General features: G+C 46.1%; 1 protein-coding gene across 4 annotated transcripts in view; it reads left to right on the plus strand.

The window, feature by feature from the left end:
* LOC309639360 (E3 ubiquitin-protein ligase RNF185) overlaps positions 1–21,334 on the plus strand; it is an 88,962-nt gene that overhangs the window by 35,199 nt on the left and 32,429 nt on the right. For all 4 annotated transcript variants that reach the window (XM_082416460.1, XM_082416461.1, XM_082416462.1 and 1 more), the window contains one exon: positions 11,497–11,596. In XM_082416460.1, the coding sequence (XP_082272586.1) occupies positions 11,497–11,596 (100 nt within the window). The remainder of the gene's footprint in view (positions 1–11,496; positions 11,597–21,334) is intronic.

Genomic DNA, 21,334 nt, shown 5'->3' on the forward strand with positions numbered 1-21,334 from the left:
AAGGGTAGCTTCAGGGTTAGGTTGGCTGGGCCTGCGGTCCCCTCCCAGTCATCTCACACCACCCTGCAGCTTCCTGCCCTCCTTGCCTGTCCCCCAGTACCAGGAACTTTCTGTTTCCCAGAAAGTTGTGGGAAACACCCACCTGTGTGGGTGGCCCAGCCTCTAGGTCGACCAGGGTCAGCGTCCAGAAGCTTTCTAGAGCTGGCAGGAGGGAATAATGGAGGAGGGAGGCTGTCCTGGATATCTGCCCCCGCTTCCTGGCTTTCAGCCTGTGGACAGTCACTTCCTCCATTCTGAATAAAGGGACCAGGCCACCAGTGGGTCACTTCCTCACCATGGGAGCATGGGATTGTCTCCTCATTCTTGATAATAGGCTTTTGGAGAAAAAGGGCTAGAGGTAGACATTCTCCGTCCCTTCCTATTTTACTTTTTTTTTTTTTAGTTTCCAGAATTCTTTGTCTCAAATGATTTCTAATGATTTTTTCTAACCTTTGAGTAACATAGGTTCCCTGTCTTGAACCTTGATTCTCAGAAACTTGCGAAAGATCTTAGAGTGCAATAGTGTTTATTAGATCTTTCTCTGAGTGAACCAAAAAGCTGTCTAGAGGCATTAGTGCCTCTAGATGCATTAGTTTGTACATTCTTCCATAAGAATATTTGTTGGATACTTCTGGGCCACACACTAAGCCAAGCGCTGAGGAGTATAATGATGAGCAAAACGACACAATTCTTGGCCTTTGTGGTGCTTACAGCCCTAGCAATGTACAGTAAATAATTGAGGTGACAATTCAGATAAATACCATAATAACTGAGATAAGCAGTTGAGATATGTAAGATTGCACCAGGGGCAAGGGAAGTGGATAGGGAACACATTCCTTTATAAAGCAAGTTTATGCTGAGCCCTGAGGATAAGTAGAAGCTAGTCCAGCTAAGAAAGGGTGAAGAACTTTTCAGGCAGAGGGAACATAAAAAAACCCTGAGGCAGAAAGGCATGTGGTGCCTTTGAAGACTGAGAGAAGACCAATACGGCTTTTTTATGGATGAGGAGACTAAGGTTCAGAAATTACTTGTTCAAGGTTCCATAGCCAAAAAAACAGCAGTGGTCAGAGTTCATATTTTCTAGCTTCAAATTTGGTGCATCATCCTCTCTGTATCACAAACACCAGAATTAGGTTGCCCATGGAGTCAGAGAAGGAAGCGGGACTTAAACTTTTACTTGTTCTGTCAGAGCTGTGTTCCAAGACAACTCAGATTCCTGTGTAACAGGAGAATCAACAGCAAAGAAATCAAATATTTGCTGAGTACCGGTGATGTCTAAGGCACTGGGCTGGGCCAAGTGTTACCTGTTATAAATTTTAACAGATGCTAGAGATAATGTAACTCTCCTCATTTTACATGTTAAGAAACTGAGGACTAGGGAGGAAAATGGATTTGTCTAGGGTTACTCAACTAGTGGTAGAGCCAGGACTAACCTAGGACTTGTCCAGTGCTCTTTCCAATATTCCAGGGTCCTTGAGGCATACAGGGTCTGGCACACAGTATTTGTGGAAATGAATAATATGTGGTTTATGCTTTTGAGAAATTCACTATTTAGAGTAATTGAGGAAAAAATGAACAAATCAAGGCAAGCTATTATAAGGCCTATAGGTGATAACATTAGGGAATTTCAAAGGTGAGGGAGAACTTTATTCATACGTTTATCCCACAAATATATATTGAGTTCCTACTGTGTGCCAAGCACTTCTAGGCCCTGGGGGATACAACAGGGAGCAAAATAGATCAAATCCCTTCCCTTGTGGAGTGTATGTTCTGGTGGCGAGAGACAGACAATAAATAAATACATGAATATCATATGTCAGGGATAATGCTCTGAAGAGAGATGAAGTATGATAAGGGCATAGGTGCAGTGGGAGGTCAGGGGAACCTCTCTGGTTGATGACATCTGAGCAGAGAAATGAAGCAAGGGAGTGAGCCATTTGCATATCTGGGGGTAGAACATTCTGGACAAGGAATAAAAGAGCATGAGCAAAGACCCTGAGCCAGGAATGTGCTTGGCATGTTTGAAGAACAGCAGGGTGTCCAGGGTGGCTACCAGATTTGGTCAGGGAATGCTTGAGGGAGGTAAGATTTGAGAGGTCTCAGGTAGGTTAAAAAAAAAGGGCAGGGGGGTTTAAGGGGTAAGGAAGAAAACTGTGGGAGTAGGATTGCAAAGGCAGGTGCGTTTCAAGATCTTCACAAGGGGTGGTGAATTAATATGTGTGGTGGAGGCAAAGATTGGGAGGTGTGAGAAGTGGAAGATAAGGCTGGGAGGGTGGGTGAAGCCAGACTGCAGAGGGTTTAATGCCAGGCTTGTAGACTTTTCTGATCTGCAGCAGAGACCATAGGTTTAGAGGCAGGGAGAGTCATGATGTGGGCATTTTGTGTTTATACTATCAATCTGGCTTTGGTGGGCAGGATGGATTGGACAAGGGTGAGGAAGAGCACCAGTCTGGAGGTGGGTACATACAATGGACCCTGAGCTGAGGTTGTTAGTGATAGGAATGGAGAAGGAGGCACTGACCAGAGGAAAATGCCTCATGTCATGGGCAGGGTTGGGTGACTTGAATGGCTCTGGATATGGGATGGAGGGAGCAAGGTAGGGTCCAAGAAGACCACAAGGTTTTAAAGCTGAATAGAAACCCATCATGTTCAAGAGGCAGTATTAGGCTTTCCACATCCCTGGTGGGTTGTCTGCCTCTTCTGGAGGCTGTGCTGATTTCCAGCCCAGGGCTGGCCTCTGATCAGTGCAACCTGGGGTTGGGGGCTCAGGCTCAGGCATACTAGGGAGGGGTGGAGCCCACCCCCAGGTATCACTTCGGCATTTCAGTGAGAGGGCGTGGAGCTGTAGCAGTCTCTTACAAGTCTATATTCTTTCCCACTCTTGACCTTTCTTTATACAGTAGCAAGAATTAGACTCTTAACTATTAATTCACATCCAACAGTAGCTAAAACACAAAACCATTGCTTGGTTCTATTGAAGTACACCTTGAGCGTCCATCCTGGGATTCTATTTTGTCAGATCTCTCTACTTGTAATTTATTTTTCCAGTAAAGAAAGTCTAAAATGTAGTTAAAGACAGACTTCAGAGTAAGCAGACCTGTGGTCTAATCCCAGCTCTAACACTTGTTAGTTGAGCAGTTCAGTTTCCTTTTCATTAAAATGGGAACAATAATAGTCCTTTGATACTAGTCCTTATTTCATGGAATCTTTATATTCAATTAGTTCATGCTTGCCTAGTGCTTAGGACACTGCCTGGCATATAATAAGGACTCAAAGTAGTTTTTCCCTGCCATTGACAATGGGTTGAGAACTGCCATCTGAGAATGTATGAATTGGTTAACCAGTTCTCTGATAAAGAGATTCTTTGTAGGCCTTCCCCTAGATAAGAAAATGCCTACTCATTCACAGCTAAGTAAACTTATGGTTGGAAGTGAGAACCTGAGTGCCCGAAAGCCGAAAGCAGCAAGAACCATCTGTCTTGTTTGTTTCTCTACCAAGTGTCTTATTACTCTACCAAGCTTGCCCTGCCCCCAGTACCTGGTTTGTCCCTCTCTGACGTGTGTTATTTTTTTATATATCCTTGCCCCTCATACCCATGAGCACTCGACAAGGGCCCCATAAGTTCGTGGCCTAGTCTCTGTCTTGCACATGGACACATAGAAGACATTTGCTGAATTTGTTTTGAAAACATTCCCATCAGATTTTAGAGGCTAATGTATTTAATAGCTCAGCGTTTTCCGCAGTCAGTCCCCTAGATATACATGAAAGAAAGAAGAAAAGCTACTCACAATTCAGTTGCCAACTAAGTGCCAGGCACTGTGGGAGGTATTTTCAGGTAATATTATGTTATTTCTCTTAATCCTCTTGGTAATGCTGTAAGGTGGGTGATATCCTCTTTTTAAAGATTAAGAGACAAGAGGGTGAAATAGGTAAAGGGGATTAAGAGGTACAAACCTCCAGTTATAAATAAGCCACAGGGATATAAGATACAGCGTAAGGAATAAGGTCAATAATATTGTAATAACTTTGTATGGGGACAGGTGGTTACTAGACTTTTTGTGGTGATCATTTTATAATGTATGCAAACATCAAATCGCTATGCAGTACACCTGAAACTAACATAATGTATGTCAACTATATTTCAATTATTAAAAATTACTGATAGGAACTGGGGGAGAAAGTTATTTGTTTACTTTCTTAAAAAAAGATTAAGAGACAGGCTCAGAGAGGTTAAATAATTTGCACAAGGACACAGAGCCAGGTTTCAAACCCAGATCTAACTCCGGTTCTTCTGCTTGACCCTTACAAATTTTTCCTAATAAACTAAGGAGAGGCAGAAGAGAACAACAGCAAGAATAAAACCTCTGAGATGCCTATGTCTGTGCCTTGACCTGAAAAATGAGCGGCCCCTGTTTTAGTGTCACAGACTCTCAGAGTTAGGAGTAATTTGATCCCTCCTTTTATGAAGGAAGACTCTAAGGTCCAGAGAAGTCCAGGAGCACCTTTAAAAATCGTCTGATCTTTCTTCCTTAGACACTCCCTTTGGTAATATTTGATAAGCTAGTGAGGAGGAAAACTCTTTGGGATACAGGGGAGAATATCTAGAGGAATGTTAGTCATTACTGTTAATCTTGTTGGTAGTCACTTCATTCAAATGTGATCTCTTCTCTCTTGGTTGTTCCATACCAGTTGCTGCCCTGCCCCTCTGCTTCCTGCTTTATCCTGGAACAAGTTGGATTTATATACCTGACCTGCCAGCTCCCAGGGGGCACAATAGTTACCGTACTTGTTTTGTGCTGCACTGAATTGGCTGGGTTTTGTTCCAGGTTCTCATAGTCTAGTGGAACATGAGAAGCACCAACGATTTTTTTTTCTCAAGTGAAAGGATAGGATCTGTGCATGTTGGTTCAGGCCAAGCTTTATGGTCTCGTGAGCTCTCAGTGCTTGGGGATTTCTCACCACTTTGAAGTTGAAAAGGACTAGTTTGCAGAAACCCAGTTCTTAGACCAAGATTAAGGTGAATGTTAGTGTCTTGTGGGAAACTCACTGGCCCTGAGCTGGGGTACCAGGCTGAGCCCTTCCAAGTCTCAACTTGTCTGAGGCTGCCTAGGGTCATAAAAATGCAACAGTCTGGTAGTCTCAGAACTTGGTTTTGAGCCCCTCCTGGACCAGCTTTCTGATGGTTAGACAACTCAATTCTTCTCCAAGCCCATTTTTCTTTCAGAAAAATGAAAGGCTTAGGTTTGAGTAGATGATTTTTAAAGGCCCTTCCAGCCTTACCATCCTGCTACCCTAGTGCCTACCCCAGTAGAGTCACAGATTGTTTGAGGCTCATGTCACCAATTATTAAGTTGGGAGAGAGAAGGGTATAGAAGCTGAATGTATTTTATACCAGCATTCAAAAGATCCTGAAGGTGAGAAACTTTGTAATGAGCCATTTGTTACAATTCTCACCTTGTTTGCATCGCACACTTAGCACTTCTTAAGAGCAACAAATCCCAGTAATAACCATGAAGGCATGGTTTTCTGTTTATTAAACACCTGACAAGGGCTCCATATTGTTTGAAGCTGCTGGGGACATTTACTTAGTCAAGCTCCCTTTCTGGACTCTGACAATCAGTAGCCACTGTTGATAAGTCTGCAAATAGGAGAGGTAAACACAGTCGAGGGAGAGGTGAACAGCCTGGTACAATGAGGTATTTTCCTAGAGGAAGACTTTCCCAGCCGGACTGGACCCTAGATTGGTCTTCCACTAGGCCTCACAGAAATCTCCAAGACTTTGTATTATTACATTTCTCTTACATTTCCTAGAATGAAGGTTGTAAGAGAGTTAGGATCATTGACTTTTAGGGCTGTGTAAGGGAGCTGAAGAGACCAAGAGTATTTTTGAAGAAAGTCTGGGTTTGGGAGGCTGAAGGCTCTGGGTGAATAGCCTCCCTTGGGTACAGTGTGACAGACTGAGGCATGTGCGTCTACATGTGACTTTACCTGGAGGTAGTCACGGGGGAGCCAGGACACATTCCAGGTGAATCATCACTGCTGACCGTTGGAGCTTATCTTTGGAAATTACCTTTATAGCTGGCAGTTGGGTCCAGTTTTTCAGTTGGATTTGCCACACAAAGGAGTGTCAGTTCTGCACCAGACTTCATGCTAGGCCCTGGAGATTTGAAGATGATCAAGATGCAGTCTTTGCCCCTAAGAGCTGGGGGCGGTGGTGCAGAGAGGAAGGGACTAAAGGAGACAGAAACATAATGAACTGTAGTTATAGAACAAATGATATAAAACAGGTAATATACCAAGTGAAACGAACACTTCCTGCCTTTGGGGGACCATCAAGGAAGGATGGAAGTCTGATTAAGGGAGGAAAAGGTGGGTAAATAAAGTATCCTAAACACACAGAGTAGCTATAGGTGTGAATGTTAGGATACAAGACCATGAATTTGTGTGGCAGGAATAAAAAATAAATCAAGATGTGACTAGAGCATTCGTTTGTACAGGAGGTTGAAAGATAAAGGTTCTTTGGGGCCACCTTGTGGAGGGCCATCCCTTCTTTCAATAAATATTTCTTGAGGGACTGTAGTAGGCCAGGGACTGGTCTTAGTTCCCCTAGTCCTTAGGAGCTAACAAGAGCCAGCTTTAGTGATGAGTGAGGAGTTTGTGTTCCTGCCTCAGGACCTTTACACAGATCTCCCCGCCATCCCAGTCTCCAGTGTTACCCTTTCCTCCTCCTTTTGCCTGGTTAATTTCTATTCATCCTTTAGAGCTCAGCTTGGAAATTACTTCCTTAAGGAATATGTTCTAGTTTGCCCTACCCAACCCCATTTGCTTAGTTATGAACTTGATATCTTCTTCCTACGACTTGCCCCAATTATAATGAAAATAATGTTATTGTTTAATATCTGCTCTATGTTTAATCTCTCTCTTGTTTGCTGCTCTTTCCCGAGCATGGTGTTAGACACATAGTTGGCATGCAATAAATACTTGCTAAAAGAATGACTGAAGCGTGTCCATTGAATTTAGCAATAAGCGGTCACTGTTGACCTTGGTGAGACAGTTTCAGAGAAATGGTGGGGGTGGAAGTCAAACTGCAGTGGATTGGGCAGTAAATAGGAAGTGAGGAAACGAAGGCAGTGATGTGTAGACAACTTTTTTTTTTTTTAATTGAAGTATAGTTGATTTACAATGTATCAGTTTCTGGTATACAACAAAGTGATTCAGTTATATATATATATACATATATATATTCTTCTTCATATTCTTTTCCATTGTGTTTTATTACAGGATATTGAATATAGTTCCCCATGCTGTACAGTAGCTCCTGTTGTTTATCTGTTTTATATATAGTAGTGTGTATCTGTTAATCCCAAACTCCTAATTTATCCCTCCCTGCCTTTTCCCCTTTGGTAACCATAAGTTTGTTTTTTATTAGACAACTTTTTTTTTTTTTTGCTGCGCCACGTGTCTTGTGGGATCTTAGTTCCCCGACCAGGGATTGAACCCGCGCCCTTGCAGGGAAAGTGCGGAGTCCTAACCACTGGACCGCCAGGGAATTCCCTATTAGACAACTTTTTAATATGTGTGGCTGTGACGTGGGGAAACAAGGGTGGTAGCTAGAGGAGAAAGTGGGGTCCAGGTTTGTTTTTTTTTTTAATGGGAAAGACTTGAATTTATTTAAATGACAGTTGGAAGGAGCCAGTGGAGAAGGGAGTGGTGGTGGAGACTGTCTTCTGAGAGGTGGGATGGGGTGGAGTCAACAGTTGAGTTCTGTAGACATTGGGGAGTCTGGGTGAGCCAGCTAAGACTGTGCAGCACACCAGGAAAAGAAGCCAAACACCTGAACTTGGGCTGTGCTGAAGGACAGAGAAGGATTGGAGGGACATTTCAAAGGTGGAACCAGGTGGCTATGAGAGGAGGGAGTAGAGAGTCTCGATTTTTGTGCCCCTAGTGCCTAGCACAGAGCACGTGTTACGTAAGTGTTTGAATGGCTTTGAGTTTCTCAAGACTGGAGGGGGACCTCCCTGGTGGCGCAGTGGTTAAGAATCCACCTGCCGGGCTTCCCTGGTGGCGCAGTGGTTGAGAATCTGCCTACCAATGCAGGGGACGCGGGTTCGAGCCCTGGTCTGGGAAGATCCCACATGCCGCGGAGCAACTCGGCCCGTGAGCCACAATTACTGAGCCTGCGCGTCTGGAGCCTGTGCTCGGCAACGAGAGGCCGCGATAGTGAGAGGCCCGCGCACCGCGATGAAGAGTGGCCCCCGCTTGCCACAACTAGAGAAAACCCTCGCACAGAAACGAAGACCCAACACAGCCATACATACATACATACATACGTAAAAAGAATGTAAGCAGACAAGAATAGCATTAAAAATATAAAAAATAAAAAAAAAAATTTAAAAAAAAAGAATCCGCCTGCCAATGCAGGGGACACGGGTTCGAGCCCTGGTCCAGGAAGATTCCACATGCCGCGGAGCAACTAAGCCCGCGTGCCACAACTACTGGCACACGGGCGCCCAGAGCCTGTGCTCCGCAACAAGAGAAGCCACTCCAATGGGAAGCCCGCGCACCACAATGAACAGTAGCTCCCGCTCACCGCAACTAGCGAAAGCCCGTGTGCATCAACAAAGACCCAACGCAGCCAAAAATAAATAAATAAAATAAATAAATTTATATTAAAAAAAAAAAAGACTGAAGGGCAGGGCAGGCTCTGGAGGGTGTGGCCATAATAAGTTATCTCGAATATCTTCATAGTGGAAAGTCCTGATTCTTTTTGAATTTTGGAAACAACCAGAGGTCACTCAGAGCCAAGATGTTGAATTGTTGAGTAAGTGGGTGGTCAGGTCAGAGACTATTCCTTGCCGGTTAAAAAGTAAAAGCAAGAAACAAGGTGTGGCTTAAAATAATGAGATTTGCTGGTGACAGCCTGAAAGCCCTTTCATGTAAGAGTTCCCAAACTCTGGTACTTCCAGAATTTGGAAGATTTATTTGGATATCTGTGTTCATTAAAAACCCTCTCACTAAAGGGAACCCTCTTGCACTGTTGGTGGGAGTGTAAATTGATACAGCCACTATGGAAAACAGTATGGAGGTTCCTTTAAAAAACTAAAAACAGAACTACCATATGACCCAGCAATCCCACTATTGGGCATATACCCTGAGAAAACCATAATTCAAAAAGAGACATGTACCACAGTGTTCACTGCAGTACTATTTACAATAGCCAGGACATGAAAGCAACCTAAGTGTCCATCGACAGGTGAATGGATAAAGAAGATGTGGCACATACATACAATGGAATATTACTCAGCCATAAAAAGAAACGAAATTGAGTTATTTGTAGTGAGGTGGATGGACCTAGAGTTTGTCATACAGAGTGAAGTAAGTCAGAAAGAGAAAAACAAATACTGCATGCTAACACACATATATGGAATCTAAAAAAAATGGTTCTGATGAACCTAGGGGCAGGACAGGAATAAAGATGCAGACATAGAGAATGGACTTGAGGACACCGGGTGGGGGAGGGTAAGCTGGGATGAAGTGAGAGAGTAACATTCACATATATACACTACCAAATGTAAAATAGATAGCTAGTGGGAAGTAGCTGCATAGCACAGGGAGATCAGTTCAGTGCTTTGTGACCACGTAGAGGGGTGGGATAGGGAGGGTGAGAGGGAGGCGCAAGAGGAAGGGGATATGGGGATATATGTATATGTGTAGCTGATTCACTTTGTTATACAGCAGAAACTAACACAACATTGTAAAGCAATTATACTCCAATAAAGATGTAGAAATAATAATAATATTTAAAAAAAACCTCACTAATTCACTGTCTCACCCGTAACCCAGTTTGAATGAGTGTCTCAGACTTTTCTGCCTTGGAGTTTGTGAGGTTGATGGTGCACTGTCCGACCACTACCACCCAAAAACCACAAAGGCCCCTCCCTCTTGAGAGTCTAGGAAGTTTAGATCCAGGAGGTGATACATGTATGGGAGAGGAGCGGGTGGGTCGAGGCTTTAAAGCCTTCTGCCAGCTCATTTAACTCTCCTCTGGGCTATGAGGACAGCTGTCTGTGCCCTGGCTGCCCCAGAATGCCGCCAAGCAATCCTGAAGTGCCCGAAGCTATGCATTGTCTATTCATGGCCCCTGTGCCTGTAAAACAGGGTCCGGTGACTGTCACTGTGCCTGTGGCAGTCTGGAGTTTCCCAGAGAGAACAAAGCCGCACACACGGGGCACACAAGGGAGTCTTGTAACAACCTTGTCCCGCTTTCTAGGGCTGAGTCAGGTACCACAACTTGATCTCAGCTGCCCTTTTATTTCAACAAGTTAGCATCTGAGCCACACCAGGAATATTGTGCTCTGTCCCTTTTGGAGGAATGTGGACTGACTCTGTGCTACTGCCCATGCTAATCTCTCAGCCTACACAGCTCTTCCCCATCCTTTTTCAGCCTGTAGTAAATCTTCCCCACCTTTCAAGGCTCAGCTTCCCCTGTAAAGACTTTCCTGGCTCCCCTGAGTGGAATGAGCAGGAACCAGAAAGAGCACAGGCTTTAGAATGGGGCAGACCTGAGTTGGGATGCTAACTCTGCCGCTTGGCCTTTCACCCCCGGCCCCAAGCTTCAGTTCCCTCATCCGTTAAATAAATATAATAATACCTGTCTCATGGGATTGTTTTGAGAATTAAATGAGATTGGGTCTGTGAAAGCATCTAGCACAGTTCTTGGCATATAGGAGGGATTAAATGTTTGTTCTTTCCCTTCTACCCTTGTAATTTCTTTCTCTGAACTAAGATAGCACTTTGCTTATACCCCTGAAATAACATCTCAGTGAAAAAGTACAATATGGAAGAATGTTTCTTTTCCAGTGGATTTCCTCTTCGAGGAGCAGGGGTAATTTATCCAACAGCCTCCAATGTAGAGCTTGGACCCATGGGTCCAACAAGAGGACCCATGATGTTGGTTGAATGAATGATGGAACCATTGGGGTGATGGAAAATCTGCACAACCAGGGCTTTTGAAGAGTAGGGAAAGGCAGCAACACGTGTAACCTAGAGAGGAGAAATTTCTGGGTGCTGGCTGGGGACCATTGTAGGAAAGGCTGACCCGAAAAGAAAGAGACTTTGTTCATTTCATCTACTCAGAGCTATAAGCAAGGGCTGAAGGAAAGGAAAAGGCAGGTTTTGTTTCAGTAGAAAAAGGAACAACCAGAACCGTTTTTTAAAAAGTCTCATTTTAAAAAATGAGGCTACTTTTGAGGCCAGGAATTCCCTGTGGCGGGGAGATGAACAGCTGGTTGAGCGCTCACCAGGGATCTTGTGGAGGAGGGAACTGTGCATCCAGCAGAGCATCGCCCAGCCCTTTCAGTATGAGAGTCCGTTAACTTGGTCTTCTTCTACATGGTAGGAATCCCATCCCTGCACCCCTGCTTCTTCGGCCTCTGAACCCCTTGGTTTTGTGTGCAGGTGAAGATGCCTGGAGGTGTCGGGGCTGTGGAGACCACGTCGCTCTGAACCAGAGGTTGTACAGGACTGTCAGCGAAGCCTGGCACAGCTCCTGCTTCCGGTAAGTGGGTCCACACCCCTGTCTTTGCCAGTGCACTGCGGACCAGGCACTATTTCATCTTCTGGAAAATACAAAACAAGCTTCCTACTAGAGAGTTTCCATTTCGGGGGAGCTCAGGGAGCAAAGGGATATGCCCAGGAAGAGCACGTGAGCAAACACCAGGTAAAAGTGGAAGAGCCACACATGGGCCGGGTGCTGCTAGAGGTGTGGGGTTTGGGATGGGAGGAGACCTTTCCGGGGTATCCCAGCACCCTCACTTTATAGGTGAGGAGACCGAGGCCGAGAAAGAGCGACTTTCCCATGCCTGCACTGCTGATTACGCAGTTGCCTCAAGGGTTGTTTGTAGTGCAGCTGGCAGAGCCAGCTCTTCTTCACCACTGGATGCCTCCCTAGTTTCCTGCTTTTTGTTATTAACTTTATTATAGCTCTTAGATTATTGTTTGGAGGCAGCTCGGTTTCTTGAAAATATCACAGACTTAAACGTCAGATTTGTTCCTCTTCTCTGAGACTCTGTTTCCTCATCAGGAAAATAAAGGTGTTAATCATCTCTGTCACAGACTTGTTGAAATTGAAGTCATGTATGCCAAGGGTCCAGCTCATGGTAGGCACCCACTGAATGGTTGGAATCCTTGAGAGTGGGAGCTTGTCTTTGTATTCTCCAGAGCATAACACAGCGCCTGGCCTGCAGTCATTCCTCGTCGGAGGCTGGGTGGGCATTTGTGGCCCCCCGTGGTCTGAAGTGGCAGGGCCGTGCTCAGATCTGAGAATGAGACAGACCGTAGATTGGCACCATGTGCTGTAAACTCCAGCTCCCACACACAGCTCATGTTGCAAAGCATCCCCTGTGCTGATATCAAGAAATTTAATTGACCTTTAAGCACTTGTCTCCACCCAGGGAATTATGTGGGGGGTTGGCCTGGAGAGCTCTGGCCTCTGGAAGAGTTGGAGCATTTTTCTGCCCTTTCAGCTCTAACTCAGAGCTCTCCAGTCTTCTCTGTGGATCTGATTGCTTTGGTTACTCCTCCTTGGTTACCCTCAGGGAATTTGATTCCACTTTTACTTTGCCTTTTAGTAAGATAGGAGCAGAGTATCAGAGCTGCAGGGGCCTCTGGCTAGTCTTTTCATTTTACAACTGAGGCAAACGAGTAGCATCAGAACCCAAAGAGTTCCCAGACTGAGGCTCTCCTTGGCCTCCAACCCATACGGTCGTATTTGTTCCTGCCATTTTCCCATTTGTATGAATATCTTCTATCCAAAATAAGCAGGAATGGGTAGAACAAGCTAATCTTTGGGATTTCTGGATTCTCCTATAACTAGCAGAACCACCTACTATATGATACAACTCCTTCATATCACAGATGTGAGGCCTGAAACCAAAAAGTCAAAAAGTTAGGCCATGGAAGAAAAGAGCTGGCCCTAGAACTGAAGATGCTAGCTTGTTAGAGTGCACTGTGTGTGTGTGTGTGTGTGTGTCTATAAAAGAGACAGACACACAAATACATGCTCATAAAGAAGTAAGGCACGTTATCCTGGTGGGAAAGAGTTCAGGCTATGGAAGAGACTGTCTGGTTTCAAATCCTGGCTTTGCAGTTTATTAACTGACCGTAGGTGACTTCCCTGAACTTCAGGTACCTCATCTGTAAAATGGGGATAAGAATAGTACTCATCCCACAAGGTTGTTCAGGAGGATTAAATGTGATAACCTATGTAAAGTCCCTAGCATAGCATCTGACACACAGAAAACCTTTAATAATCAGCAGTTGTCACTTTATGTTATATTGTGAATGTGTGTCTATATACACCTACATGCATACGTGTATTTCTCTTAACACACTCATTGGTCATTTGATGTGGAGCCTTGGGGATTAAGGTTAACTTTGAACCACCTGGCACAGTTAAATCAAAGATCATGCCTGTGGGGGAAGCAGAGCATCTCGGTTCAGTCTCTTATTTGCAGCTTTGCCTCAAGGATGGAGTCCTGATCCAGCTCTACTGAAAGGATGCATCTCCTGACTCCTGAGCTTTCCCACGAAAACTGGATGGCATGGAGCCCTCAGATGGAGCCTGGTGATTTGCCCCGGGGAGGCTGGCTGCTTTGGAGCCAATTTGACTTTTTCCCAAATTGGCGGAATATCTTCAGGGCTGGGGAGGATTGTACTTGTCTGGCCCCAGAAGCGACCTGGGTTATGAGGAGCCTGAGGCATTAGCCTGAATAGTCTTTTAAGGTCTCTTCCACCCCAGCTTATCTGTGATTCTCTGATGAATTCAGAGTGTCTGGGTGCAGGCCTGCTAGAAGCAGGACCCTCCTTCCGTGCTACCCAAAGTAATTCATTCTTCCTGACTCCATTCCGGCCTCGCTCTTACCCAGCTGGGCTCCAGTTACAATAAAGGAAATGACTTTTCTTCTCCCCTTCCCCCATACCTTTGTTTTCCTAGTCACAGGGTGGGGCTGGATATTGAATGGAGAAATTGCTGGGGTTTGGCTCAAACTCCTCCTCTCGCCTTCTCCTTACACTAGCCCATCCGCTGTCTGCAGCCACATCCGTAATCTTGCCTCTTGCCTCCGATAGCCTTCCACCAGATTCTCAGGTGCCCAGACAATAGGAAGCCACTTAAGTCTGGGACCTGGGGCTGTACTTTGGAGGCCAGCGAACATACCTCCTGGAAGTCCATAATTGTGCTGGTGCAGTTGGGCGCCCAGCCAGGATCTCTCTGATCTCTGGATGCTTGGCTGACCAGCCCTCCCGCTTCCTCTCCTCAGCCTTCGCAGCGGGCCTGTTTGGACTCCGTACCTCTGGCCTTCCTTCTTGAGCAGTGCCATTGGTTCTAGAGCTGGGGCCATTCTCTCTGAAGCTCTCAGGAACTGGCTCCCTCTCACTGGGGGAGGCCAGGAAAGCAGCCGGACTGCACATTGTTTGTAGTTGAGGTTAAAATGAGAAGCTATGAATGGTGACCTGGTCTCTTGGCATGTTGGCAAACCAGGGAAACTTGACGAGTTTTCTGACGATTGTCCTTGATTGTCCTTTCCCCCTAGTCAGAGGTGTTTGGCCAAGGAGGAGAGATTGTGGGAGGAGGGAAAAACTGCCTCTATTAGTCTTTATGGCCCCTACCTGGAACTCTGTTGTTTGACCAGATTCCTGACAGCATTATCACAGGGGAAACTCCACCATTCTTAAGGCTCCTGGGAACTTTCAGGGCCTCCTTTCTCAGGATCACGAACAGCTTTCTCTTTTGAGAAGTGTTTCCTAATGGCGATGCTCTGGAAAAGGGATGATGCACATAGAAACCTGTTGTCACTTCATCAAGCTACAGACCATTTCCTCTAAATTTGTGACTCCAGGAAAGGCCGGTGAAGAAATCACACACGTAGCGACCGAGACTGTGGTATAATGGGCTGGCTGACGACAGTGTTTTCTGCGGTGCTGAAAGCTGTGCTCGTTTTCTCACCCACACCCCCATCCAAACAAGCGCAGTAGAATGATAATTACAGTAACAGGTACCATTTATTGAGTGCTTACTCTGCACCAGACACTGTCCTAAGCATATGTCACGTACATTATCTCATTTAATTCCTACAACAACCTAATAATGGTGGTACTGGTCTTACCTATTTTACAAATATAAGGAAATGGAGGTTACTTGCTACAGTCACAGAGCTAGAAACTGGCATAGCTGGGATTTGAACCCAGGCATCCTGACTCCTTGCTTACCAGAGTCTTTGCATTCCTGACTAGGGCAGTCATTTACCCTCCCTGAGGCTCGGTTTCCTCTTCTGTACCTTCAGGGTGAAAAGAAATCACCCTCCACACACTGGTGGTGTCAGATAGCACTGAAGGACATTGGTTCAAAGGCTTCATGAACTCTCTAGTGTCAATAAAAGTGCTGTTAAATTTCTCCTGGGTCTCTGGCTCCTGGAGTGGGAGTCAGTGGAGCAACCCTGCCCTCTGCTGTTGTACTGTTGGTGTTGCTGTCCCATTTATTGACCCAAAAGCCTTTGATTCTAGTTTGTCTAGTTTATCTCTAAGGAAACAGCCAGCCAGCAGGTCATTAAGGCTGGCTGCTGGACTGGGGCCTGGGGCCTGCCCCGCAGAGAAGGGGAAGGACAAACACCTGGGCCTTCTTCTGCCCCCACAAGGGACTCCAGCATGAACAGAGTGGGACTTCTAATATGTAGCAGCAGCTTGTGACCTTCAATGTGCCTTAATTCTGCTCTGTTCTTTGGAAAAAGAAAACTAAGACCCCGTAGAAGCCCCACAATCGGCTGTCCAGGGCAGAGATGGAGAGATGGAGGGGGTGGGGGTGGGGCCAGGGATGGAGGACTGATAATTTACTAAGCATTGTATTGGGAGTTTCACTTAGATTATCTGATTCAACCCTCATGGTAACCCTACAACCCCATTTTATACAGGAAGGCCCAGAAAGGTAGAGTGACTTGCCCAGGGTCACATAGAGCTGCAACTCGAAGTTAGGTCTCTCTGGCTTCAAAGAAGGGTCTTCTTTCCACTGTGACTCCCACGAAAGAACAATAGACCTGGAGTCAGAAGACCTGGATTTGAGCCTTAGCTGAGCCAGGCCAGCTGTGTAACTGTGGGCAAGTTCCTTAGCTGTGAGCCTCAGTTTCCTATCTCTAAGATGTGGTAAAAGTAACCCACCTCATGAAGTCGTTGTGAGGATCACGGAGGTAACAGATCAGAGAGCACTCTGAAAACATTAGGATGGGGTGGTATAAAGGGTCAGCAGCAGCACGTAGCAACACTGTGCTCCTGAGCCGTTCTCATTTCATTTTGAGCATCATCTACTGTATTAAAGCACCCAGTTAGCTGCTGTCGGGGACACAGTTTGGACCTACTGGTCGTATCTCCCAGCTGGTTCCCTCAGACAGCTGAAAAACAGGTCAAAACTTGGAGCGTTCCTAATAGTGGGCTGTAGTCTGGCTTCCATTCTGTCTCTCCCTTGGAACATACCCTTGGGGGTGTCCCAGAGGATAGACTCAGCAGTCCGTCCACCGGCCACTCTTCAGTCCTCATCTTGTATGGCCTCCCGAGCTGCCCTGGAGGTAGGTGAATCAGAGTTTGCAGTCAGGCTGCTTGAGTTTCCATCCCAGCTCCTCATGAGTCACGGCCTTAACCTTTCTTTGCCACAGTTTCCTCATCTATAAAAGAGTGAAATGGTTCCCACCTCAAAAGGTTGTTGTGCAGACTAAATCTGAACATGTATTCAAAGCCCTCAGCAGAGTGCCTGGCCGTAATTAAGACTTAATATATGTTAGCGTTTATTATTAGTGTCTCAGTCACTCTTGAAACGTTCCCTTCCCTTGGCTTCCCTGACATTCCATGCCCCCCTCGTTTTCTCCCACTTCTCTGGTCATTCCAGTTTGCTTACCCGCCTCTATCCAGCTCTGAAACATTGCCGTTCCTCCAGGTGGGCTCACTGTTCCCTCCCTGGGCAGTCTCACCCACCCGCATGGTCCTGTCCTCCACATGCTGTTGACCACATACTACACATACTGATGGAATCGGTGTGCAGTCCAGACCTCTCCACTGAGTTCTAGACTGGCTATCCTGCTGTCAACTTCACATGTCCATTTGGAGGTCTTGCAGGCATCTCAGACGCAGCTGGGCCTTCAGTCTTCCCCCCAAAACTGGCTCCTTTTCCATCGTAACCTGTCCCGTTGAATGGCGTCACCATCCGCCCACTGCCCAAGCCAGAACCCAGGTGTCCTTCATGATACCTCTTCTTTCTCATCCTTATATCCAAGCCTGTCAGTTTTATCTCCAGATTATACTTTGAATGCGTCCACTTCTTTCCATTTCTCCTATCGCCACCATGTTCCAGGTTACCATCATCCCTCACGTGATGACCACAGTAGCCTTCTAACTGTCCATGGTTACTCTGGACCCCCAATACATTCTCCACAGAGCCGCCAGAGTGAGTGATCTTTAAAAATAAAAAAAATCTGACCACGTCACACTCTGTCATCTCTCTGTCCTCATACACTTCAGCGACTCTCCAGCATTCTTGGATAAAGGCCAAAGTCCTTTCTGTGGCCTGTAGAGTTCCCCGTGGTCTGGCCTCGCCCCATAGCCTCCCGTTTCCTCTACTTCAGCCTTGCTGCTCTTCACAGGTCCAAAACTCGCCCTTCTTCCTTTTGACAAGGACTTTGATCCTGCTGCCTCTGCCTGGAATGCTCTCTCATCCTCTTTTCGCCTAGTTAACACCTGCTCATCCTTCAGGTCTTTACCTGGATGAGGAACGGTTGTCTCAGGGAAATAGTTACAGAATAGGTTGTGGCCCCTGTTTTATGCTTTCATAGACCTTCCCTTTGAAGCTTTTTTTGTGGGTTTAATCTCACATTTATTCATTTGCTCATCTCCTTAGTGACATCCTGAGGTCTCTAATATGCTAGCATAACTTGGTCAGGGACCACAGGGTTTTTTGCCCCTTATGTGTCACCACTGAGCACATGTTGGCATGGGAGGGATATTTGTTGAATGAATTGCCTGAGGTGGCCAAGAGATGTGATGAAAGCGAGGCCTTTCCCTGCCCTTCCCCTTCCCCACATCCTTCCCTTAGCAGCCACCGTGGCTGCAGTTACTGTAAATGGCAGGGAGGAATTGGTTTCGGACATTGGGTTATTTGGGACAATTGCCTACAAGTGTTGAGTGAAAAGTGAAAGATTTGTCTTCTGCCCCCAAAGGAGCCAAAGAGGCTGACCCAGGAGTCCTCCTGTCCAGCAGCAGGTCTTGAGCTGTACTCTGTAGGTACAGTCCAGACAGGAGCAAGCCCTGGAGAGAGAAAGAGAAATGTTCAACTATGGCCCAAACTAGTTATGAACTGTCCTGAAATCTGACAAATCCCAGTTCTAATCGCAAGTTTTTAAATTTATTTGTTTTTCAAATTTTTAGAAATCTTTGAAGGATGGCATTAGCTAAAGATGCCCATTGAGTATAAAGTGGGGGGAAAAAAGTATCTTTTACTTGTGGGTGATTTATGGCAGGGAGGGGGTGGATGGTTTGGCAATTCCCCAAGAACTTGGAAATGAAGTTTGTCCTCTGGGAGTTAAACTAGTTGGATCTGTGTGTAACAAGAGCAGTATTGTGTGGTAGTTAAGAAAGACTCTAGAACCAGATTGCTTGAGTTCGAATCCTGGTCCTGCCATTTATTAGCTGTGCACCTTGGGCAAGTTACTTACCCTTTCTGTGCTTTGTTGCCTCATCTATGAAATGGAGAAAGTAGCCTAGTGCCTGCCTCATCATGTTATTGTGAGGGGTGAGTGAGTGAAGCCATGCGTGGCCCTGGTGGGACCAGGGCTTGCAGAGTGAGTGCCCATGACTGTTAGCCATTTGTTAGTAGCTCCTAGGGAGCCCAGTGTCTGCCAGGGCTGAATAGTACGTGAATTGGTGATTGTTACATATCTAAAGAAGTAATGATTTTTTTTCAATTAAAAATTAGTTTAAAAACCAGTAGAATAATGAGTGGCCAAAAGTGAAACAGTAAGTGAAAAGTCAGGCAAAACTAGAAGTATGTCCACATAGAGATACTGAATCTGGGTTTAGTCACCAGAAGGGCGTTCTTTGTTGTAGGCGGGGCTGGTTTGGCTAGCTCATGGCTGCCAGAATGAAATTTCTCTCCATGGCTCCTCATTTCCCTGTATTTTAAGTCCATGCTCACATTGCAGCCTTCTGATGCCTAACTCGGCTTCCTGGGATTCTTGATGACAGGAAGGATCAGGGAGCAGCACCTGTACAGGGGATGTGGTGTTCTGATTTCAAGTGCCAATTCATAAATGGACAGAGGTTAATAAATGGTTAGGATAGACACATCCTAGAATGTCTGCACCTCTCTGGATACTATGAAGTCCTGTTCCTGGACCTAAAAGGTCAAAAATGAGGCCTGAATTAAGGTCCTGGATTCACCAAGGTGACCCTAGCCTTGGAGAGGTCTCTGGGTGTTCAGCCAGTCAGCGTTTCTCTGACCACAGTCCTTCAGCATTGACCTACTGGTGTAGAATGTTTTGCTCACCTAACTCCTTCCTCTTATAGAGGAAGAAATGGAAGCCCAGAGATGTTTAATGGCTTGCCTTAGATCACACAGCAAGTTTGTTGTCAGCCAGGTTAGATTTTCAGGTCTTCTCTGCCAGACATTTCCCAGAGATTTGTCAAGGTATCCAAACCCCATGCAGTCAGGGGAAGAATGTGTAAACACAGCATTTGACACTGAATGTTAAACATTCAGTTTTTTTATATTAGTGTTACAGAGCAACAGTGGATAATTATCTACAAGGGGTTGCGACCCTGTTCTTCTACAGCTCATGCAGGCAAATCTCAGGTGTTAAAAGGGCCACCTTGGTGGAGCCGTGGTCTGAGGATGAAGCCCTGGTCTGCTGTTAGTGAACACTAGTTGGCCAGCAGGCTTCAGTGGACATACACACTGCCAGCTGTGGACTTGAGACAAATGCCCGTTCAGGGAGAGGAACTGGCAGCTAAGGACCAGCGCTCTCTGTGGTGTTTCAGGCTTTGTGTTTTCTTCATTGGGAGCCTTTGCTTGCTTAAATACCTCTGATAACTCCTCACCACCTGTGGGTGACCTGGCTCTTGGTGGTCTGCCATGCCCTCTTCCCCCATCCCAGCCTCCCCTCTGCTTGCTCTTCACATGTGCCCTGCGCTGCAGCGGATGGACCTTCCCCTGTTCCGCCTCAGTGCTTTTGCACATGTTGTTCCTTCAGCTGGAATGCCTCTTGTCTGCCTGGCGATCAGCCTGTTAGACTCGGCCGATGCAGCCAGTCCTCTGTGGAGGAGCCTCCCCGAATGCACCCACACTCCTCCCCACCAATCAGAGGAGCCTTTTTCTCTCTCTTTGTTACTCTCCTTGTATAACCTCAGTCGTGGCCCTGTCAGTATCTGTTTACACGTCTAACATCACTCTCGGAGTATGAAATTCTCTGAGTTTGGAGCCACATCCAGTTCATCTTTGTTTCCCAGAGCTCGGCTGAGTGCCAAGAACGCAGCGGGCACTCAGTGCTTGTTGGGCGAATCATGTTTCTATCGAACAACCATCTTTCTCTTTTGACACTTGGATAAAGCCCTTCCAGTGCACATCATCCCCATATCTTTGTTCTGCAGTATTCTCCCAGGCAAGAGCTCTTCTTCTGAAATGGGGGCATAGAATAAGACCTCTGTCTATCAATGCCATTCTGGAGTCTAAAACCAGCAATGCTGCAGCCTTGAGGGATGGCATGCCTTCTGCACTGCCCAGCCCACTGTGCTAATTTGCCTTGTAGTTTTCCCGCAAGGGCTAGAATCCCTCCTCGCTTGGGCAGTGCTGGAAGGGTGCTAACAAGCTCTCTGTCTCTACACTCCTCCCCATTACCAGGAAAAACCTCCCAGTACCTCAAGCCAGGTTTGAATTAGGGTGGTTTTCTTCTACGTGTCAGTCACCTTCTGGTCCTGCCTCGCTGAGGCGGCCCAGTGGTGATCCTGGTTAGAACAGAGGGTGCCCCACTCTGCTCCCATCAGTAGCACTGACTCTTGCAGCAGCACAGGCTGTTTTTGTTTTTGTCAGCCCTTGTGTTTTGTTTTGTTAACTTGTTTCAGTTGCAAAGGCTGCCTTTTCATGAGAAGACCCTATATTCTGGAGTCACCTTTTCCCACTGTACCTTGAGCAACACTGTGGTGTCAGTGAGGAAAAGACAGAGGCAGCTACTGTGTGTTACACATGAGTAAGAACAGCGCCAGGAGG

This window comes from Balaenoptera physalus (assembly GCF_965194825.1).
Source record: "Balaenoptera physalus genome assembly, chromosome: 12".
Taxonomy (NCBI): Eukaryota; Metazoa; Chordata; class Mammalia; order Artiodactyla; family Balaenopteridae; genus Balaenoptera; species Balaenoptera physalus.